Here is a 25,025-nt window from a genome sequence, read left to right on the forward strand (position 1 = left end):
TTACAGCACTGCATCCGTGATGGTACAAAGGTATGCATCCTGTGCGTAATGTGCACCTCTTTCATAAGCATTTACAGCACTGCATCCGTGATGGTACAAAGGTATGCATCCTGTGCGTAATGTGCACCTCTTTCATAAGCATTTACAGCACTGCATCCGTGATGGTACAAAAGTATGCATCCTGTGCGTAATGTGCACCTCTTTCATAAGCATTTACAGCACTGCATCCGTGATGGTACAAAGGTATGCATCCTGTGCGTAATGTGCACCTCTTTCATAAGCATTTACAGCACTGCATCCGTGATGGTACAAAGGTATGCATCCTGTGCGTAATGTGCACCTCTTTCATAAGCATTTACAGCACTGCATCCGTGATGGTACAAAGGTATGCATCCTGTGCGTAATGTGCACCTCTTTCATAAGCATTTACAGCACTGCATCCGTGATGGTACAAAGGTATGCATCCTGTGCATAATGTGCACCTCTTTCATAAGCATTTACAGCACTGCATCCGTGATGGTACAAAGGTATGCATCCTGTGCGTAATGTGCACCTCTTTCATAAGCATTTACAGCACTGCATCCGTGATGGTACAAAGGTATGCATCCTGTGCGTAATGTGCACCTCTTTCATAAGCATTTACAGCACTGCATCCGTGATGGTACAAAGGTATGCATCCTGTGCGTAATGTGCACCTCTTTCATAAGCATTTACAGCACTGCATCCGTGATGGTACAAAGGTATGCATCCCAGCGTAATGTGCACCTCTTTCATAAGCATTTACAGCACTGCATCCGTGATGGTACAAAGGTATGCATCCTGTGCGTAATGTGCACCTCTTTCATAAGCATTTACAGCACTGCATCCGTGATGGTACAAAGGTATGCATCCTGTGCGTAATGTGCACCTCTTTCATAAGCATTTACAGCACTGCATCCGTGATGGTACAAAGGTATGCATCCAGCGTAATGTGCACCTCTTTCATAAGCATTTACAGCACTGCATCCGTGATGGTACAAAGGTATGCATCCTGTGCGTAATGTGCACCTCTTTCATAAGCATTTACAGCACTGCATCCGTGATGGTACAAAGGTATGCATCCTGTGCATAATGTGCACCTCTTTCATAAGCATTTACAGCACTGCATCCGTGATGGTACAAAGGTATGCATCCTGTGCGTAATGTGCACCTCTTTCATAAGCATTTACAGCACTGCATCCGTGATGGTACAAAGGTATGCATCCTGTGCGTAATGTGCACCTCTTTCATAAGCATTTACAGCACTGCATCCGTGATGGTACAAAGGTATGCATCCTGTGCGTAATGTGCACCTCTTTCATAAGCATTTACAGCACTGCATCCGTGATGGTACAAAGGTATGCATCCTGTGCGTAATGTGCACCTCTTTCATAAGCATTTACAGCACTGCATCCGTGATGGTACAAAGGTATGCATCCTGTGCATAATGTGCACCTCTTTCATAAGCATTTACAGCACTGCATCCGTGATGGTACAAAGGTATGCATCCTGTGCGTAATGTGCACCTCTTTCATAAGCATTTACAGCACTGCATCCGTGATGGAGCCATAGATTTTAGTAATTTGTTTTCTTTTTTTCAAGCTAATGCACTATGCTGAAAACTTACAGTATTCCATTTCTGTAGAGGTGGAGGCTACTGTGTTCCCTACTCTCTGAAGTGAACCTGCCCTCAAACGTGCCTGTAGAACTGTAACTATATAGTGAGCAGTGCTCCCCTGCTCTCTGTCTTTAGGAGTTGTCACACCCCACTTCCTTGTACTGTTTGTTCAGCATAGCAACCTGTATAATTATGGAAGTGAACACCATACTATGCTGCTTCGATTGAGCTTTTCATTTAAGGGTACAGTGCCATCTGTCAGATGTATAGCATTGTTTTTACAAGTCATAAGACTATCTAGGCAAGACAGTTGCAAGCCACACTGTGACTGACCTGTAACACAGACAAGTCTGAATGTTGCTGCAAGTAACGAAAGCACATAAAAATCAAGGGATTGTCTTTCTGTTACAGTGGTGTGATCTTTTACATGAGTACTGTGGTTCATAGGTTAAGTATTAGGCTATCTGCTCTTGTGGGCCATTTTAAGCCTAGCCAGTTTCCTTTTTTGGGCTCGAAAATAACCTATCCCATTTAACAGTACTTTGTTTTCAATGTCTGGATTGTAATTGGAAAGCATTATTTGGATTAATTTACTTAACCAGTTGTTAAGAAGTAAATGGTGATTTTGGTTTTCCATATGCATAATTTTTCTCTGTAGATTGGTATTGTGAGATTATCTTAAGACAAATCTTAAATACAGAGCAGTTTTTGGATCACAATTGTGGGTTGGTATTACAAGATAAGGAAGTGGGCTTTGTAAGCATTTAGTCTGTGTAATTCTGTAAGAAGCTTCCAGATAAGTGAACTGGCTACTGTATTAGCAATATTCATTAAAGCTGTTTAGTATCAAGTGTCTAGTTTGCATCAAGGAAGATGGGAACTTTCTAGAATTCACAAGATGTAGAGTTCCCATAAAATGGGGGTTAAAGTTGCTTTTAAGACCCAGCAGTGCATTATTTTTAGTTTGTAATACTTTTTTTTATTCTGATCTATTCGGCTTTGCATAGCCCTTAACAGTGGAGGCCTATATGTACAATTAACAAGAGGAGACAAATTCAAACCAAATGCTCAATAAATGTTTAATTCTTGTCTGTGGTAACTTTTGTATGATGTGTACATTCCTTACTCATGTCAGCTGGAGTTTTTGCCTGGTGGCTTCGTCTCTACCTTAAAGACATGGTAAAGGGTAATTAGTGAGTCTGAAAATTGGCAGTAGGTGTAGGCACTGTGTGTGAGATCTGGGTGCTGGCCTCATGTTCAGGATGACTTTCTATACCTTGTGTCCATTGAATACAGAGTAGGCCGCAAGAATATAAGGACAATGAATGGTGTGGCATATAGTTTTTTAAGGAGGTTTTAGTGTTCACATATATCTGTGTAATTTAATGTAATTGTTTGCCATCTAAAAATTTTTGATAGTATTCAGGAAAGGTACAATAGGCTTATAGATCAGTTTGAGGAGATGCAAGAATTAGAGGCACATGAGGGCTGTAAATTGAAGTAGGTGTACAGCGGAAAGAACAGTACTAGTGGTGTGAAGATGTGGTGAGAGAGGAGGCAAGCGGGTTGCTTAGTAATGAAATGAAACTTGGTTTGTTGGAAAGTGCTTGGTTGCCAGTAGATGAGTATTGCCGTTCGAAGGTGAGCGTTTAGTGCTGTCTTGTGTTGAGGATTTAATTTCAAATGATGGTGGAAAGGAATAAACTGTTTAAACATGAGTACAGAACATCACCATGAATATTGTTGCAGAGGGCAGTAAGTGAGGAATTTTTCTGAGGATGTGAGTGTTTGTGGAGAGAATGACCTTGTGATAAGGGATGAAAATGAGAGACAATTGTCTGCGTAGTGTAGAACAGTATAAGCTAATTTTGCTGGCTGAATTTGAAGAAATTGGGATATTCCAGCCAATTGAGTTGGTTGAATGCAATAGAGTGAGTTTGAGTGGAAAAGCTGGTATCAGATGCAGAAATTGTATCGTATTTCAAGAGATGAGTTGCTCATAAATTGGCCAGAGTGATTGCTGAGGGATGATATGGATCTGTAAAACAAGCCAAGTTGCTGATGAGTTGTTGGAGTATACACAGAGCATGTATCAGATTTTAGGTTTTCATCAGTAATAACACCTAGGAGTTTAGTGTGTATGAGAGGGTTTGTTTCAATTGTGGTGCTATTTGAGGGAGAAAGTAGCTTTAGATGTGGGGGGTGTTCTGGATGTAAGTAACATGAGTTTGGTTTTGTTGGGATTAAGTACTAGCTTTTGAGTCTTTCAGACATATTTTAAATTGAAGAGTGTTGTGTGGTAGATTATAAATCATCCAGTGTTTTGTCACAGCAGATCTGAGTTGTTTGGTATATTTAATGATGATAGAGTTGGCAGTTAGAAGGTAGGTCATTAGTGAATGTGTTTGACATTAAGGGACCTAGTATGGAACCCTGGAGGATTCTCAACTGTGCTGGGATGAAAAGGTTGATGTGGTTTGTGACCATTTTGACTGGGTAAAGGAAGTGAAGGATAGGCCTCATTGTGATAGTTTAATGAGGAGTTTGGAACAATGTTTAATGCCTTGTCAAGAAAGACTGATACAATAAAGGCACCAACATAGAAATATCTAGTATGATGTGCAGAATCCATGTTGAGATGGGGAGAAAGTTTCTACATAGTAGAGAGTGAAGTAGTTAGACGTGGATGCATTTTTTTCTATTATCGTAGACCGATTGTTCTCCCAACGTTGGATGGTTACCCCCACACTAAGAGCAGTACTACTGTGTATGATGTAGGATTGTTTCCATTTTTGGGGAAAGTGAAATTCTTGTATTGACCTGTTGTTGAGAATGGAAATAGGGTAGGCTATAGAGCTGACAGTTTGTTTAAATATTTGGAGGGTAAATTTTCTGTAGCTAGTGTAGTAGGCTTCAATTTGGAGAGGTAATGGCAAACTGTAGAAGCAGAAATGGGCTGTACTGTGAAGATGTTGAGTGGTGATAAAGATCTTTTAGTTGAAGAGCTGAGGGAGTCCTCAGCTGAGTGTCCAAGCCAAGTCCTCCACCACACTCTGTGAAACTAGTGATGTATGTTCCTGCTCCAAGCAGCTGATGCACACACTCTTTTTGAAACTGATTTGCATACACGCACATTTACTTGCTGTGCTACCATTTGCCCAAACTCACAGTATTCCAACAAGTGTGTATGTGCACTTGTATACTGCCTATTTAAAGATGTCACTGGGGTGGCTTGGTGAGCTGAAGCCTGTCTTCAGGATGCAGTTTGCATCACCACCTACCTTCTGAGGGATTGTGACAGTTTGCTTCCCTATTCTGTCCTTCCTCACAGGATAGACATGCCCATCATCATCTTCAAACACTGACAGGTGCATCAACAAGTAATGGAACTTTCTTGCCCTGGACTGTAACTGGGGCTTTATCCTGCTATGCCAGTGGTGTTGGCTGCAGACGTCCACACCTACTAATAAGCTAAAAGGATTAGAATCTTTTTTTTTTTTTACTTTTCCCAGTGTAGTCATCCATCCCCGTGGAACTTTATTTCCATTTGTTATAAGCAACTGTATGTAGTCATCACTCTTGAGTACTAATATATTGTCACTCTTTCTTGCATTTTAATTTTCTTTTTTAAGGGTATGTTCTACTAAACCACTAATTTCTTGGCATGTCATCCCTTAGATCAGCTCATTTTTTGTGCATCGTGGTGAACAAAGCAGAAGTAATGAGCCTGCAGTATGCTCTTTAAATAGCAGTTTATGTATTGTGAAGGTAGAAATTTTTAGAGTGAAGTGGTTTGCAACTTCGTAAGCAAATATGCTGAGAAAAAACTGGCAATGCAGTATATCAGAGACTGGCAGCTGAGAGTCTGAAAGCCATTGTTTCAAAGACAGCATGTTTTGTAACATTCATACTTTCAAGACAAACCTAACCCAACACCTTATTCAAATATGGCTGTTCCAGTGCACTTTCCCTGTTCAACTGTGAAATGCTCACACTCCATTTCGCTTGCATCTCTCTCCAGTCATGCCTATAGGCGATGCCCACGTTTATCAAGGTGAGCACAGCCCGCACTAGCCTGTAGATATCAGCCATCTAGAGTAGACAGTTTTTTTTTTTTATATAGACTCTAATAGCAAAAACAATATCTAAAGTAATGCACCTCAAACTCACTTTTTAAGGCACAAGATGTAATGCACAGATTTCAAGTCAGTATATAATTTACACAAATTCTAGGTTTTATGAAAATGAATATGCATAATGTTCTAGTTTTATACATGACGTACAAAATAATCCTAATATGCACATAATAATTGATTGTGGTGTACTTTGGTTCTTCTGTAATAAACATTCAGTAGCTAAGGTGCTTTCTTCCTTTTTAGGTGTTATCTTGCATGCTTTGATAGTTTAGTCCCTATATGTTGCAATTGTTGTTGTAACTTTGTCATACTGTTTCGTATTCATAATTTGTTGGAGCTTTAGTCTCAAGGTCTCTGCTGAAAATAGGTCATGTTTGCCCAGTAGGATGTTCCTGTTTAAGTAACTCAAACAAGTAAATAAACGAGTGCTTCAGTGTTTTACAGATTATTTTGCAGGAATCCTTGAATAAGTGAGCAAGGTGACTGTCTTTGTATATTTGGTTTTAATGTGGTTCACCCTTGTCTTCAGCTGTGTATCCTCTCTTATTTTACGCAGTATCATTTTCCGTACATCTTGGGTGGTGCAGCAGTTAGCATTGTTGCCTCACAGCAAGAGGTTCTCTGGTTTGATCCTCTACTGGGGTGCCTTCTGTGTGGAGTTCACATGTCCTCCCTGTGGTCGCATGGGTTTCGTCTGGATGCTCCGGTTTGCTCCCACATCCCAAAGACATGCTGAAGGTGGATTGGACACTCTAAATTGGCCCTAGGCATGAGTGTGTGCCTTCCGTGGAAGGTTGGGTGCCGGGCTGGCAACTCGACACAGTAAAACTCTACTGCCAATCATGAGCGGATGGGTGATCCACTGTGGTGACCCCACCGGGAAAAGCTGAAAGAAAAAGTGGTGGATCCAGAATGGGTATGGATGGGGAAGCTACAGCTGACCAAACTTTTCAGCAATCCATGGTTCCACTTCATGGTACACTCAGCCCTTATTTTATTTTCATGTTTTGCATATTTAAAATTTTACATATAAAGCTGTAAACTTGTGAACTGCAGAAAGCAAGTATATTTCACTAGCTTGCCACTGTCTTAATCCTCTCCATACCATCTGGAAAACTTTCATGTGTTTGCATGCCTTGTCTCTTCATCCATTCTTTCAGCTTTCTATTTCTGGCCAACAGTACACTGAAATAACTGAATTAAGCTAGGGTCTGGGGGCCACTAGATCCTTGGAAACCGTGGGGCACTAGTTGCTCTGAGGTGCATAACAGAAGCTTTTGATCCATTAAGGGCATGAACAAAAAACCTTGACCAGGGATCTCTCATAGATGAAATAAACTAATATTTCCCAATAAACTGGAAGACAAATGCAAGGATGCGTAAAGCATACCACAAATTGTGCATGCCTGCCTGCCTACCTACCTGCCACCCAAAAAAAAGATAATCGCTATCTGTGTACTGCTGTGATATGCGGCAAGGATGAAAGTGCAAGAACAAATGGTAGCAATTTATATTTAAAGTTGTTGTCCTGCATATGCACAACATGCTCCTCATTCCACACCCACAAAAGACTGTTATATTCTGTGTAACCCCCTGATGTCAGAGTATGGTAAGTTAACAAAATGCCACAGAAACATAAATCTCATCATGTCTCCTTGCCTCCACCCCTAAAAGATGCACATCAGACATGTATGCAAGTGGCTAATTATGAGGAAGCACATTAATTCTACCTTGACAGGAAGTAAATATTGTGGGAAGAAATAACCAGGGAATTGTTATGGCTAGGTTTGTATAGGTCCTAGGGCCGATAGTCTAGTACCAACCTATGAACCTTTATTTTTAATCTGCTGCTTTTGATTCAGTGTGTTTACAAGCATCTGATCTGTTTGTCTTTTTGGTGCTAGTCACTCACTACTTTACAACCCTCTGCTTTTGTGAAACAATGTCAGATTGCTTAGCCTTTATGTTACTTTTAAACATTTTGCTGAGACTTCCCTCACTATCATTGTAAATAATTATTGATGCTGATTGTGTTGCAATCCATTTGTGTAAGCTGAGCCAGACTTGAAATTATTACTTCCGAGTCTGAATCTCCCTAGCTGTGCCAATCAAGTGGACCTTCCAAGCCAGTTTATAGAGACCTTACTCCCAAGTAAATAGGCAGTATACATCTGTACAATAAACTTCGTTACACCAATCTTCACAAACCACAAAGTCACAGTTTTACATGATATCTGTAGCCAGCCTGACTCAATGCTACAACTGTTTCATACTTGCTAACCATTGTGTGCTTTTTCCAGTAGATAAGTCTGCATGTGAGGCACAAGTATGTACTAATCTTTGAGGCCAGCTTGTCATCTAGACTTATTCACAGTACCCATCAGATTCTTAGTACAGATAATCACCCCACGTAACTATGGCCACTGTTTCCCAAATCTGTAAATAAGCCATCTTATGCTGAAGTACTAAAGAAATTCCTACTCACTCCTCAGAGGCCTCCAAAGCAGGATATGCAACCCAGAATCACACTTACACGCAACCAACATCCATAGACATAGCAAACAGTAGGCATACTGTATTCGTTCAACTGGCAAGCCAATGCTCTTATGGCAGCAAGGCTGAGCCAGCACATCTAATAACATATTAATCACTGGCGATTCCATAGTGAGAGATTGAGCAAGGAGAGGGCTATTGTAAGCTGTATTTCAGGTGTTAGGACCTGACACGTCATTAGGTTACCAAAGTGCCTTCACCAAACGTACAGATATGATTCGGTCATTGAGCAAGTAGGAGTGAGTGAATGACTTGAGACACTCTCTCTCTTGTCTTATAGTTTCATAGGTGTTTACTAGGCTAATGACCACAAGGGCTTTTTAAGCCTAGCCATGTATCCCAAATCTCTGACAAGTTTTGATATCCTTGATAAGTATAGGCAGGGGTTTGGGAGAATAACCATTTACATGTTATCTGTGTCCATTAGAGACATAGGTTCATAGGTTCATACTAGGCTATCTGCCCGAGGGCATTTACAAGCCTAGCCCATAGTTTTGTGGCTTACGCCACCCCTTTAGTATGGGGAACTATACCCATTATTTTGCTGTGCCTCTGTTGAGCAGTGACACTGAGGTAATCCCTGGGGTATATCTGCGATCTCCCATCCATTGGTCAAGATTTCTCTTGAACAAGGCCAGCGAGGTGCTCTGCCTCACATATACCGGGATTTTATTCCACAGCATAGGGAGTCTTTGGGTGATGAATCTATCCCTCCAGCATGTCCTATTAATAGCCGTGTCGAGGTTTAAGTCTCCCGCCCTTGTGACTCTGACGGATCTAGATTTTTTGAGGTGAAGCATATTCATCAAATCTGGGTTTGACATGGCCTTGTATGTTAGGCAAAGGTCACCTCTGAGCAAGCGGTAAGCGACTGAATAGAGCTGGAGTTCTTTCAGTCGGGCAGCATAGGACAGATGTTTGAGACCCTTTATCCTTTTGGTGAGGAACTTTTGTGGCCTCTCCAGCTGCTGCAAGTGTCGGGTCAGATACATTCCGAATGGGGCATTGTACTCAATCATTGGTCTGATGAGTGATGAGTATAGGGAGACTATGACCTCCCTTGATCTAGATGAGAATCCCTTCATGATAAGGTGGGCAATGTAGAAGGTCTTCCTAGCTACTTTAGCTACATGGGTGTCGAATGACAGACTACTATCAACCTGGGTCCCCAGGTCCCTGATAACTTCTTCTGTGCTCAGTGGATTGCCACCTATTTGGTAGCTAGGGGTAACCTTGTTTTTCCAAGGGTATGACTATGCATTTTTTGGCATTTAACTTTAGGCCATGGCTCTGGCACCAGTTATCCATTTCTGTGAGACCCTTCTGAAGGATATCTGTGTCAGATGTGTTTTCTACTATGGCGCCGAGTTTGCAGTCATCTGCAAACTTTGTCAGCCATAACCCTCCTGTGTTTGCTTGTACTTCGGAAAAGTAGATGCCAAACAAGAGTGGGCCCAGGACTGAGCCCTGTGGTACACCACTTGTGACAGGCTTTGAGTCTGACATGGTGCCAGCAACTCTGACCCTGTGGGTGCTAAACCAGGGATGAATTTCTGGTTTCCCATCAAATTGTCCAAGTTGCACTTGAATTGGGTTAGGGAGGAACTCTGCTTCACATGGATGGGGAGCCTATTCCATAGATCTGGTAGTCTCTGGGATACATACCTATCTCTCCAGCAGGACCTATTTATATCACAGGCAAGGTTTAAGTCTATAGAATGGGTAATTCTGGTGATGTTTGTTTTGTGGATATGCAGAAGGTCCATCAGAGTGGGGTCTGACAATGCCCTGTATGCCAGGCATAGATCCCCCTCAAAAGCCTGCAGGAGGCAGAATACAGGAATAGGGCCTTAAGGCGGTCTGCATAGTATATTTTACTTACACCCTGTATTCTTTTAGTGAGGAACCACTGTGGATGTTCCAATTGTTGGATATGCCTGATTAGGTCTCATGAAGGAAGACAGGCCGGAACTGTTGAATTACGTGTCTGAGGCTGGTATGAAACTAGTCTTGACCAGCACCATACCATCACCAAGAATGTTGCTACAATACAAACAAAAGATAATTGCCTTCAGCAATTGGCTTAGCTTTTGGAGTCTTTCAAAACTGTTCCAGTATGTATCAGCTTGGGATGAGATGATTGACAGCCATAGCTGGTTTTCTAGGAATAGTCTGCACTTCTCTCTTCATGGCTTTTGTATATTGGCAAAAACTTCTTCCTCTCCTACAGTGCCTTTCTTTAGGTATGGTTTGCCTCTTCAGCCTGCTGACATGGTCAAACAAAATCAAGACTGTATACGGTCAATGCAAGAATCCTAAATAAAATGTTACACTCCTTGAAAACCTTCCTGATCCTCAAATAATTACTGATATCTGCACAGTAAATGAAACATAGTTTCATTGTAGTGATAGCACCTGCTTAGTGCCTGAAACATAGTTTCATTGTAGTGATAGCACCTGCTTAGTGCCTGAAACATAGTTTCATTGCAGTGATGGCACCTGCTTAGTGCCTGAAACATAGATTCATTGTACTGATAGCTCCTGTTTAGTGCCTGAAACAGTTACATTGCAGTTATAGCACTCCCTTAGTGCAGGGTTTCAACGTCTACTCCTCTTTTAGACCCATTACCAAACATTGCCATGTTGCTCAAGGGGGCATATCCAGATTCCTAAAAAGCAAAATCACATCTCAAAATCATAAGGCAAGACAATGCCTTTTAGCTCCTCCATGTCCTACTTACCATAAATAAAAGTCTGTACCACAGGATAGTCCACTACCATACCCACTCTGTCTCCTGCCACCCACGAGGCATATCTAAACAGTCTAGAATCCTAGTGTACCTGACAGTGTTCTCCAAAGGTATACGCATTATCCTTCCATTGTGGGCAACCTATACTGCCAAAAAATAAGTATACACAACACTTCATAGAATGCGAGTTCCCTAAACCAACTAGTTCATGTACCTATTAGGGGATTAAAAACATATGATCTAGCCCTCACCAATATAACTCCAATTTGCTGTTCCATCATTGGTCAAATCAGAACATTATTCAAAGGGTAAAAACCTGATCAACCATCAAACCACTCTATCTTCAGAGATTACACCAAGGCATAAATCTATCACAGTTTGCTGATGCTGTGATCCTTCACTTCACTCTTGCAGTACTCCTCACTAAAGGGATCCCCTGCTAAGGGTAGTCCAACATCCAGCCAGTATACCAAAGCCTTAGGTTTTCAAGTACATCATACATCACACGTATGCTCCCGCTCACAGTTTAGAACATAAAGGTGATGTACAGACATACAAACCTCAGACTTGAATAGCCCCAGAAGGAACAGTAGCCCATGAAGAAAAGGAGAAATGTTTATCCAGAAGGAAAATAGAAGGAGTAAAGGGGGAGGAAGGAGGGAGCGAATACTGCAACAGTGAAGAGAAAGATATCTACTGCTATGGAAAGTTTTTACACAACTGTACTCTGTCCTTCTATATCACTGTTGCAATATTCTTCATTAAAGAGAGATTACAAAGCTCAAGAGGAGATTAGTGAGGAGGAAGGCCCAGAAGAGCCCTCAAGAAAGCCATGAAGGATAGCTCTGGCAAAGCCAACTCTAACCCTGGAAACAACATCTGGTTTGTAATGCTTAGTAACGGTATGGACAGAGGTCCAAGTAGTAACCTCAAGGATAGAATTGGTATTTAAGCCTTTGAAAAAAGCACCAGAGGAAGCCACAACCCTGGTGGAATGAGCCTTAACAGAAGCAGAAAAGCTTTTCCCGTTACAGGAGTACCTAAAAAATGCCTTAGAGATCCACAAAGTAATTTATTTTTATTTTATTTTATTTTACATTTGTTGACCGGGCTAGTCTAACTGGATATATGTCCATTTTCAGTAGAGGCCCGGGGAGAAAAGCTCCAAGCATAGGCAGTGACATATCATATATATTACATGCAAATAGCAAACAGAAATATAAAGTTAATTTTTTTTTTCACAGATGTACAGACATTATAATGTATATCTAGTACAGTGGAGGATAGCATGTTTAGAGTAAGAATACTCTTATAAAGTACTAAGAAGGAAATCTTGTTAAATACTAGTTAGAGGCAAGGTTACTGGTTAACCCAGATAAACATAATAGAACAACAGAGCAGAAAAATCTAGTGAAATGGGGATTTATATATTAGTCAGGGTTAGAGCGGGGACATAGCCAATGTGTAGTAAGGTATTCTTTAAGGTATTTTTTGAAAAGCAGTGTGGAAGAAAGAGATGTGAGTTCCCTTGGAGGCAGGTTCCAGGTTTTTCCCACTGTGTTAGTGAATAGAGAGTCCCCTGCCTGGTTGTTTGATTTAATAGTGGAAACTAGAAGCTTATTAGCTGAGCGTAGTGTTGGCAGACTTTTATATGGGGTAATCAGATTAGTGAGGATTGGGGTATTCTTGGGGTGGTAAAGGATCTTTTGGGTGATGATGTATTGTTGATAAAGTAGGTGGTTCTGCAGTTCTAACCATAATAGTTTGAGGTCGAGACAGTGGTTGGTTCTGAAAGGGGTACCAGTGGCAAATCTGGTAATGTTGTTATAGCTGGTTGCAAGTTTTCTTAGGTTGCTTTTAGACAGATTGGTATAAATGGCAGAAGCATAGAACAGGGTAGAGATAAGGTGGGTTTGGGCAATAGTAGTTCTAGCTTCTGGTGTAAGGAAGGGTTTGATTCTATAAAGGGAGCCTAGTTTTCTGTTGACAGATTTTATAGTAGTATTAATATGATCATCATAGCTAAGGTTGTGGTCTATTGTAATTCCTAGGAGTTGGGTTGTAGTGTCTGGAGATATGATAGTTCCATTGTTGGAGATTACTATGAAGTGAAATTGTGGAGACTTTTGAGTAGGAGCAAAAAGCAATAATTGTATTTTTGGGGGGTTAAGGAGGAGGCAATGTAGCATTAACCAGTTTTCAACAAGATTAAATAATGTTTGGGTGAGGGTCTGGAGAGAGGTTAGGGACTTAGCTGAACATATTAAAGTAGAATCATCTGCATATTGTATACAGGTGGCTTGTGGAATTTTGGTATTTAAATCATTAATAAAAACTGAGAAGAGAAGAGGGCCTAAAATAGAGCCCTGAGGTACTCCAATGTTAAAAGGGAGGTGCAGAGATAGGTTATTATCCCAGAGTACTGCTTGCTGTCTGTTTTCTAGATAGGATTTAAACCAAAGTAATGCCTGTGGGTCAAGGGATAGGGCTTTTAATATGTCCATAAGTAGGTGATGGTGAACCATGTCAAAAGCTTTTGAAAGGTCAATAAATAGAACAAAAGAAAGAGAGTTTTTGTTACAATGTTTGTTTATACAGTCAGAAAAGGATAGCAGGGCAGTGGTGGTACTATGAAATGGCCTGAAACCATGCTGACAGGTAGCAAGTAAGTTATTACGAAGGTGGACAAGTAGTTGTTGGTGGATGCATTTTTCCATTATTTTGTCTATTGGAGAGAGTAAGGCAATTGGGCAGAAGTTAGAAATCTCAGTACAAGTACCACCCTTATGTAGAGGGATGGTATGGGAGACTTTCCAGATGGAAGGGATTGTGCTTTCGGTAATTGTTCTATTTAATTGAATTAATGGTTTGCTTGAAACAGACAGACCTAGAGATCTGCGATGAAAAGAAACAAAATGTTGCTCAGACTTTGGGGAATTGCTTTAGTATTATCCAAATAGTACCTGAACTGTCTATGCAAATTTGAGGTGTGAAGAACCTTCTCACTAGCAGAGTGAGGAGAAGAAAAAAAGTGGGCAAATTAATGGACTGATTAAGAGACAGTTCATTAACCACCTTGGGCATAAAAGGATTAGTATGAAGACACCCTGTCCCTATGAAAAAACAAAAAAAGAGGAGCAGCCATAAAGGCCTTAATCTCAGACACCATCTTAGCTGAAGTAATGGCCAAAAGAACAACAGTCTTCCATGTACAATGTTGCAAGGAAGCTGACGCTTCAGGCTCAAAAGGAGCCTGAGGCAATTTTTCAAGAATAAAATCAAGGCCCCAGGAAGTAGGAATAGGTTGCCTGTGAGGCCTAATATGAAGGATGTCTTTAAGAAATTGTTTGATCTCAAAACTAGAAGCCAAAAGAGGAATACATGGCAGACAAGCAGAAATAGCTGAAAGGTGAGCTTTAACTGAAGAATGCACCAGCCCATCATGGAGATAATTCACACAATAAGAGAGAACCAGAAGAATTTCCACAGGAGGAGGATCCTGCTTATGAGCAGGCCACCAGATAGAAAATCTCTTCTGTTTGGACACACATGATTTCCTGTTCCTGACCTCCTGAAGAACCTGAAGCACATCCAGAGAAAAAAAATGTGCCTAAAAGGGATGAAAACCGTGTCACCCATAATGTCAGTAGAAGAGTAGACAAGTGAGGATGGATGAGAGACCCCTTGTCTTGTGTGAGTAGGTTCACCCTGTGAGGTAACTTGTGGAGATTGCCCTTGGCTAGATGCAGAAGAAAAGGGAGCCAATGCTGTCTGGGCCAAAAGGGAGTCTTGCTCTATTTTGAGCAGGACCCTCAGTATGAGAGGAAAGAGAGGGAAGGCAGTGAGAAATATCTCATTCCAAAGAAAGAAAGTGCATCCACCTACCATGCTAGAGGACTTGGGACACTGGTGCAGAAAAGAGGTAGTTGTCTGTTCAGAGGGGGAGGCAAAAAGGTCTACCTGAGGAGTAGCCCACTGATGGACAATATCCAAACACATTTCTGTGAAGCATCCACTCATGAGCCTGTGTTATGGACCTGCTCAGAGACTGACACAATGTTTTTCCCTGAAGGAATATAAACAACCTGAAGTGTCACCTGATATTGAACAGCTAGATACTAAACATGAAGAACTAGTCTGCACAGAAGGTACGATTGTGTCCTCCCATGCTTGTTGATGTATGACATCACTGTGGTATTGTCTGTTAAGATTTTGAGAGGCCCTGGAAGAAAAAGTGTATGAAAAACCTGAAGATGAAGGAGGAGAGCTCTCCTCTCCTTCATGTTGATATGGTCTGACCTCTGATGAATGGGCCAAAGCCCCTGAACCTTGAGAGGGCCAAAAAAGCTCCCCACCCTGTGTGTGGGTGATGGGCATCTGAAAAAAGTTCCTGAGGGGGGACTGGGGGCTGAAAAGGAAGCCCTGGGTTGAGAGAAAACTGATGAATCCACCAGTGAGGCATGGAAGAAGTGGGACTAGAAAGTCTAGAGGATGACAGTGTTGGAGCCCTACTGACTTCAGGAACCTCTGTAGCTTTTTCATATTGAATCTGGCTAGAGCTGGCATAGGAATGGTGGAAGTCATGATTCCCCAGAGCCTTTAGAAATTCACTGGCTGTAATTGAGACTCAAGGAACAAGGAAGTAAAAAAACGCAATTAGAGCAAGAGCCTTGGGTGGTGGCAAAGGAAGCCAGCATAGGAATAGTCTGGAGCCTGCAACCGAGAAAAACATGATCCTGAGAAGGATTCGGGATGGATTTCTGGAAATTTATTGTAAACCCTAGGCCTTGCAAGAGGCAAAGAGCATAGTGATGGTGCTGAAGCAAAGTCTCTGTGGAGGAAGACTGAGTGACAGGTCTTCTAGGTAAGAAGATTTACATCCCCCTCATCCTGCAAAAGGCAATCACAGGAGTGAAGCATTTGATGAAAAACATTGGGGTTGTAGACAGGGCAAAGGGGCAAAGCAGATAACTGAAAATGCAAGGAAGAAAAAGAAACATAAATATTTCCTGAAGCAGGGATGCATAGGGATGTGAAAATAAGCATCTCTGAGATCCAGAGAGGGACCAGGAAAGCCTGAGGAAGAAGAAGAGGAAACAGAGTCTGAAGGGACAGCATCTGAAGGGAAGGGATCTTCAGAAAAATGTTAAGCTGGGAAAGGTCCAGAATGGGGCTCCAGGTGCCTTATTTTCTGGGAACCAAAAATATTCTGGAGTAAAACCCCTTCCCCTCATGGGGAGCAGAAACTGCTTGGATGGTTGGTTGAGACAAAAGGCCCTGAAGTTTATCTGGAAAGAAAGGCAGCAGTTCTTGAGGAGGTTGGGGAATGCCCAGAAAAGGAGGAAGGGACTTCCACACCATGAAGTAACCCTGACAGATGATGGGCAGAACTCGAGGATCCTGAGTGATTCATAATTAATTGCGAAGAGACAGGGAAAGACAGAGATAAAGGGACCTGACTTAGGATGGAGGGAAGCAGATAGTCAGATAGAACCTAGCTTGTCTGGAAAAGGAGTTTGTTGAATAATGGGAGTCTGAGTAGACTTGGCAGGAAGAGCCCATCTAGAACCCTTTTTACCTTTGGGAGGAGGGTGAGACTGTCTGTGAACAAAAGCAGACAGAGGGATAATTATCTGAAATTTAGGAATAGGAGAAATAAAAATTTTATTTCAATTCCTACAAGGCCTTGCCCTTTTTCCTGAAGTGACTTAAAAAGCTCAGCAGCTGCAGAACCAACAAGGTTTTTATTATCAAGGGGAACATCCAACAATTTAGTCTTAATATAATCAGGTAAAGGTTGAAGGTGAAGCCAAGAGTCGCGCCTCAACACAGAACTAAAAGCAGCAGCTCTAGAAGAAGCATCAGCTGCATCATAACTGCACTTAATAGAATGGCAAGTCACTTGGGAAGAGGAGCCCAATAGACAGGGCCGAAACCTTCCCCCTCAGAATCAGGAAGGTCAGAGACAACCTGAGAAGCCTGAGAAAGAAGTGTCAAGAGCTACCTGGTCATGTGGATCTGATAATTAATAGCCTGAAAGGGCAAGGTAGCAGCAGTATATACCTTTTTGCCAAGCAGTTGCGTAGCCCTGTTGTCCTTATCAAAAGGAAGCAGTTTAGTAGAAAGCAAGAGTTCAGAAGGTTTGTCCATAGAGGCAGGCACAACAGAGTGGTCAGCAGAAGGACATTTATAGAAAAACTTAGAGGGTGGTGCAGCAGTTAGTGTTGTTGCCTCACAACAAGAGGTTCTCTGGTTCAATTCTCAGCTGGGGTGCCTTCTGTGCGGAGTCTGTCCAACCCTGTGTTCTCCTGGGTTTCTTCCAGGTGCTACAGTTTCCTCCCATGTTCCAAAGACAATCAGCTGGAACGCTTCACTGAAGGCCTCCACTGAAAATGGGCTCTGTCTCAGTCGGAGTTTCCCCACAAAAAAAAAAAAGTTAAATAAATAAAATAAATGAATACATCAGGCACCTTTATAAAACCTGTCAGGCTTTTTAGAGGCTGGAGGTTGGGAATCAGGAGCCTGAGAAGCTGCTAGTGTCCAACAGTGCAGCCAGGACCAGAGGGACAGCAGAGGCCTTAGCCGACTCCATCTGGAATAGTTCATAATACCTTTTTTAGATGTTAGAAACCTGAAAGCAATCCCATTTAAAGAATTCCATCATACAAGTGATAGTATCCCTAGAAGAGTTCCTCAAAGGGAGAATTTGGGCTAATGGAATCATCCTCCTCAGAATCAAAGTCCAATGGAGAAGGAATCTGATAGGAGTATGCCAAGGAATCTTCCCCAAATCCAAGTATTTATCCCAGGAGTCCTGCTCTCTAGGCCTCTAGAGTAGAAGACCAAGGGGGAGCAGTGTCCAACTCCCTTTGGAAACTTCAAGGCCATGAGTGCATTAAACAACCTCTGGGTAAAATTCTGCCAATCATGCAAGGGATCCTTAGGAGCAGGTGAGATGTGCTTTGTTTTCTGGAGGAGAGACAATTATGTAGGGTCTTGGGGACAAATGCTTGACAAATCGAGCCCTTAGTATGGTCGTGAGAAGCACCCAAACAAAAAAGACACTGCTTGTGACCGTTCTTATGGGGAATCTGTTTACTACACTAACATTTTCCCTTTCTGGATGACATGCAAACTTGTAAATCAACAAAATGAAAGAAGAGACAAGAAGAAAACCCCAACGGGGTACTTATCAGGTAATGGCTTGATAACCAGCACAGATGAAGGAGCATGCAAACTGACGACTGAAGACGGTATTCAGAATGGTGGCAAAGAAGTTCTGAGGTATGTGCATCTGTGCGTCACCTTTATGCCCTACGCTGTGAGTGGGGAACATACGTGTGATGTACAGCTTCTTTGGAAACCTAAGACTTTGGTATTAAGGCCATACAGGGGATCCTTTTAGTGAAGAATACTGCTACAGTGATATGGAAGAACATCAAAGGATATGAAATACCCAGTTGAAGGAACTAAACCTTCATCAACAGATAAAATAAGCTATTGGCATGATAGATTCCTATCCCAACATATGTCTGGAGCAAAATTCCAGTACATGTCAGACAGATTAGCGCACTTAATACCTTCAAGGTAAAACTAGATAATTTGATGGGCAGCCTCAAATTCTCCACTGGCCTATCTTGTTTTGCCCTCCTTGAGGCTGGAGGGAACTTTTGAATAGGGATTTTTTTTTTTTGTGGCTTAAGTTTGTAATGCTCAGCCTAGTACTTACCTATGAGGTTTGCAGTTACAATTGGCTGAGCCATTGGACTGCCATTTGCTATTTTCTTTGTACTACTTTGTATCTTTATATTAGGAAGAAATTATGAGTTTTCCATATTTTTTTTTTTGGTAATTCCACTGCAGTATTTACTTTTGGACAACTGTGTCATCACATTGGGTTCTTGGGATATATTTTTTCTGCAGGAACTACCTTCTGCAAGGAAAATATGTAAGAACATGTAGTATCTTTCCAGATGAGTAGATTTTATCTGTTTCTAGAAAGTCCTTTAGAAGTATTTTTATTCTCAGAATTTTCATGCTGGAAAAATGGTCACTGACTTGTTCTGTGAACTGTAGAGGTGAGTGCCAGCTGTTCTACACAATGCTCTATTGATAAACGACATTTAGTTTGAGAAATCAACCTTCTTAGTTCAGGAAACTCCATAATTTTCTGGATCTTGTATTTTTCACATTAAGGCTTGTAATAATATGCCATGAATATGCAGTAGAAGCTGAGGAATGTCTAGCAGCAAAAGAGGTATGCCTTTAACAGTGCATTACTGTACGCATGTTTTATTTGGTATATTTATTTTTATCTATCATGTGTGATTCTTTTTTCAGCCTGACAACAAAACAAAATCCCTAATTGTTTGTAATTGTACTACATGTGTTTAATTGGATAATTGGTTGAGCACAATGCAGCATTTTCAATAAAAGTCACATTAACACCAAATTGTAACATTTATGTAAATAATCTAATGCAAGTGAAGACGAAACGTTTTCTGTTTGCAGCATTTTGTCATCAACCTACCCAAGTGTAGTTAGCCATTAGTATCATAGAAGGCCAATATAGTTGAAGATTAAATGCAGGGCTGCAACAGCACCTCTCAAGTTCTAGCACAAAGAAATGGAAGACAGGTCAGAAGAGAATATAGAAGGTTGTGACCTGCTGGGTCTGTATCCCAGTGCAGAACGTGTGGATAATCTGCCAATGATCTGATCCATGTATCTGAAGCAGGTCTCACTCTCAGGCTAGTGGAGACCTGCTGGGGATCTTTGAGTAACAGGTTTGTGTGGGAAAGGAAATGCATAACAGATAGTTAATGAAAAGAAGGTGTCTGCAGCAAAATAACGAAATACTGTGAGATGACAAAGGGCTTGGCTTACATTATGAAATTATCTTGGTTGTCAGATTAAATTTTGTCAAGTAAAATCTTTTTACCCGAGTTATTTCAAGTAAATACAATTAATGATATTTTTCTTGCACTAGACATTAGACACAGATGACCCAGAAGATGTGGAAATTGCTATTGACAACCGTGCTTTCATGGATGAATTTTTCCAGCAGGTAAGGAACCACTTGGCAAACAGAACTGTACTTTATTGCATTGGCACAACGGAATGTGTAAACTGTAACTAGTTACTTTAGTCTTTATTTTTTGCAGATTTACATTATTTTGATACCATTGTTTTATTAATATGATACAGTGTTACTGTTTTTTTTTCAAGATAACTGCTTTACCATTCTGTGATTATGCAGTTTCATTTCAGTACTGTAACTGCAGGTTCTTTAGTCAGTATGATGGGTACTTTTCCGTTAATGGGGCAGCAGTCAGCAAACATAAATGTTGACGTGACATGGAGATGGAAAGGTTCACGGTCATTTTATCCTAATTCGATGTTCAGATTTACACCACATGTTCCTATTTTTGAAAGGCATATTAAATTTAGATTTGAAGTTTGATACCAAAACCTGCAAACCTATGAATATGCACCTGTACACAGGGACTGAAGACCACAAACAGTGATGCAGGCTGTGCTTGTTAACTGTGCCTGAAAGAAAGTTGGCTTGCTAGTCCTACATAGTCCTGGAGAGGTAGAAATGTCTACACCAGAACAATGCCCAGACAGTAGTCTATAATATAGATGCACTGTAGTGGGTTAGAGATGGGATTTATGTAGATGACAATTCCCAGTTCCTAGAACAGACTTCTCATTTGATCTCTGTTTCTGATTATGACTTCGGATACAATCATCTAGGTAAAGAAATGCTGCACAGGTTGGAGGTTTGTCAGTACCACTATCCTCCGTATGGCAAATGACTTTGGGTCCAAGGGAACACTAGACAATATTATGCAGAACAAGAAACCGACATTTTGTGTACAGAAGCAAAATCTACAATTCACTTTCTACATTTTGATGTATGTCACAATAAGCTGCATGCAGTAGGCAGATGTTAACAAAGACTAGACTGAAGACTGGAAGTTGACTGAAGAAAAAGCACAGGAATTCACAGTAGTACTTGGGGTGGTAGCACCCAGGAAGAAGAAGAAATGGGTGGAATTGAAGAATGTCAGTGCCGTGAAGCAGCATATGTGAAGACTATAAGAACAGATATGCATCCTAGCCAGGTATGGAAGAAGGAACATGAGGAAAGCTGCTGGTGGAATGCAAGAAATCCAGGAAGTCAACAAAAGAGAATTAGTGCAGCAAAAAGTGTGAGATAGAAAAGACAGACCAAGCAAAGCAGGAATACTGGTTGGATAACAAAGAGGCTTAGAGAAGTGTTGAAATGGCAAAGAATAAGACATCAGAGACACACACCTACTATCTGGAAAGTGACTCAGTAGATGGCTCGAAAACTATATCAGGTTGCAAGGCAAAGACAGAAAGATAAAGATCATAGTAGACAGAAAGATAAAGATCATAGTCCGACACCCATCATAAAGGATGCCAGCAACAACCTACTCACCATCTACCTTTGATTTCCTGTGGAATGGAGGGAGTGCTTCAAGTAGCTTCTGAATGAAGCCAACCCCAGTGAAGCTGTACTGCCCCAGACAAGGCCTATGATGAAAGATGAAGAGGAGCCAATCCTAGAAGAAGTAAGGACAGCTCTAAAGAAAATGAATAATGAAAACCAGAAAAAAGCAGCAAACAAAAAACCACCAGGCACTGGAGCTGAACAGCTGAAACGGTTTATTCTGGTACCTCGGCTACAAATAGACTTCAAAGGAATAACCATTCAAACTTCTTACACCTTTTTATAATAAAAGCCAAATTGCTCATTAAACAATTAAGCAATGCACTGATGAAACAATTTAATATGACAAGGAATCTTGAACTTAAAGTTTAAAGAGAACATGCATCAGAAAGCATTAGTGAACCACAGGAAAACCTTTAATACACAAGTATAGAAAAGATGAACAACATACATAAATAGTATGCTATAATGCCCTACCATATAACCCCAGGTTGAACAGTTAAATAATTAAATATTTGATAAATAACAAAATATTTAAATAGTAATATTTATTTCCAAATTCAACCCTTTGGGTTTTAAAGTACCAAACATTAAAATGAATCTACTTTCTCAATTCAATAACTTCTGTATGAAATTACTAGCATTACAGACATCAGGCCTAGCTAGCACACAAAAAAATAGAGAGTCCAAAACACCATTATGAACAATATTAAAATGTTCAGAAATTGGACTTTCCATCCTACGGTTTCTAATATCCCCCATATGTTCCAAAATCCGGATTTTTAGCTGACGTTTTGTTTGGCCTATATAATACTTAGGGGGGATACAACCACAACCCACAATATATACAATCCCACAGGATTTACAATCAAATTTGTCAGTAGCCTGATACTTTACCCCATTAATACAACTACCTGACAAATTCTTCACCTTCGAACAAACTTTACATTTGCCACATTTGAACATCCCCTCTGATTTTAATGTACCATTGAACAAAATAGTCTCCCTTATTTTTCGCTTTGGCTTTAACATTTCCTTCAAATTCGCATATCTTCCATAAGAAAAACAGACATTATTAGGAAATAAATTACCAAACTCATAATTCTGACAAACTATCGGCCAAAGAAAATCTACAATATTTTTCAATGTAGAAGAAAAGGGAGAAAATTTCGTGACAAAAAAATATTTTATTCTCACTTTTACTGTTCAAAAAAGTTTTCTCAACATTCCTATTTCTACAAGTTCTACTATCATCCCTAACATTCAAGTCAGATCTAAGTACCCTATCAATACTATTCTTGATTTAGAAATTCGGAATAACCTCTAGCTACCAATCTGTTTTGGACATCCTCAAATTCAGATTCCAATAAACCACTTTCAGAGGTATGTTCAAATGTGCGCTTAAATTCACCAAAAGGAAGTGACTCAATTAAATGCATAGGATGAGCACTGGTGGCATACAAAAAGTTATTGGTTGCAGTGTCCTTTCTAAATGGTCTAAATTGTACCTTGTTATTAATATCCACATATAGTAGAATATCCAGAAACTGAATAGTATGGGCATTAACTACATATGTGAATTCCAGACCAAATTTATTCCCATGCAACGTACCAACAAAATCATCAAGTTTCATCACATCACCAGAGCACACAAAAATTAAATCATCAATGTACCTGTAATAGAGTACCACATTTTTTTGAAAAAATTCCAAAGTATATAAAAATGTGGTCTCAAAATAGGACATAAATAATATTGCATACGTGGGGGCAAAATTTGCCCCCATTGCAGTCCCTTCCCTTTGTAAAAATATTTTTTGTTCACACAAAAAATAATTGTGAGTTAGTGCGAATTCCAAAAGTAAAATAATGAAGGAAGTCCTAGGACCCTCCCCCAAAATTTTACCAATTGCCTCTAGGCCAAACCTAGTTCTAATGCTTGTATATAAAGACTTTACATCTACTGTGGCCCAATAAAAAGTATTCTCCCACTGTAAATTCTTTATCTTCTCACAAAATTTATTAGTATTACTAATATGTGAGCTCACATTTCTCAATTCTTTTTTCAAAAGACTATCCAAAAATATGCCAACATTTTCAAGATATCCACCACAAGAAGAGACAATCGGGCGACCAGGAGGGTCCAACATATTTTTATGTATTTTAGGCAAAGCATAAAAACTAGGATCCCTAGGACTAACTATATGAAGTTTTTTAACATCCTTGTCAGTCAAAAAACCTAGTCTTTCCCCTTTCTCTAACAATTCCAATAATAATGTGTTAAATTCTACAATTGGATTGTTAGCTAATTCAACATAAACCTGTTCATTAGATAATAAATCAAACACCATTTTTAAATAATGCAACCTATCCATAATCACCCAGTTCCCTCCCTTGTCTGCCTGACAAAAAGCATATTTATCTGTAACATTTTGCATGTTTCTTAAAGCTGCCCATTCAAGTTTAGTGAGATTAAATTCAACATATTTTTTCAAAAATAAAGAATATTCACATTCTATTTTACTGACTAAAGCATTCTCAAAAACTTTCAAAGTAAAGGAGTTTTTAGGAGGACAAAAAGAACTTTTAATAGGTAAAACAGGAACCTCAAGTTTACCATACCCAGTAATGAAACGCCCGGAATCTACACCACTTTCAAAAGATTCACAGTCACATTCAGAAACAGCCAAATCCACAAATGCAGGACTTTGTGAATCATAATCATAAATTGAAAGATCCAAAAGGGAATCAAAAGAAGTACAAGACACATCCAAACAGTTACTGCTATGAATAGCTTCTGCATTACTATCAGAATGACCATTACTAGTAACACTAATGTCAACACAACTTGCTAGCTTCACAGCATTCTCAGAACTCTTTGCTTCAAAATATACTTTTAGAAATAATTTTCGACAAAAACGTTTGGCATCAAACAACAAGTCGGCCAATGCAGGTATTTTAGTAGGAACAAACTTATTACCTTTAAACAATACTTGCTCCATATCACAAGTTAATACCAAATCACTTAAATTCACAATCTGCATAGCGTTAATGTCAGTATGAGCAGAAGCAAAATGTCCCGACCTGGAAAAGGATGTGCCTAACACAAAACCAGTCCTTCCTTCAGTATCTTCTATTGCGACCCTTGTTCCTCGACTTCCGCTTGCTTCCCCGACGAAAATTCCATCTTGTTTGTTCTTCTGCCTCGGATTGCACACCAGCGTCTTCCATTACATCCACTCTTTCGAAAGATACACTTTTTCTGCTCACGCCTGTATCCGACGAAGAAACAGATGAATCTCTACCACTTCTGGAGCTGCCCTCAGCGTTTCCAGTTCGGGAGATACCATTCTTACGCTTACGTTGCCACAAATATACTGCATCATTTTTAAAGTCATTAATGTCCCTATTTAACTTGTTCTTTTGTCTTGAAATCACCTCAGCTTATATTTTGACAATGTCAGCATTAA

General features: G+C 40.3%; 1 protein-coding gene across 3 annotated transcripts in view; it reads left to right on the forward strand.

The window, feature by feature from the left end:
- STX3 (syntaxin 3) overlaps positions 1-25,025 on the forward strand; it is a 580,698-nt gene that overhangs the window by 357,477 nt on the left and 198,196 nt on the right. For all 3 annotated transcript variants that reach the window (XM_044084003.1, XM_044084001.1, XM_044084002.1), the window contains exon 2: positions 20,065-20,142. In XM_044084003.1, the coding sequence (XP_043939938.1) occupies positions 20,065-20,142 (78 nt within the window). The remainder of the gene's footprint in view (positions 1-20,064; positions 20,143-25,025) is intronic.

The sequence above is a fragment of the Protopterus annectens genome, chromosome 9.part0 (assembly GCF_019279795.1).
Source record: "Protopterus annectens isolate FY-2018-M chromosome 9.part0, PAN1.0, whole genome shotgun sequence".
Taxonomy (NCBI): domain Eukaryota; kingdom Metazoa; phylum Chordata; order Ceratodontiformes; family Protopteridae; genus Protopterus; species Protopterus annectens.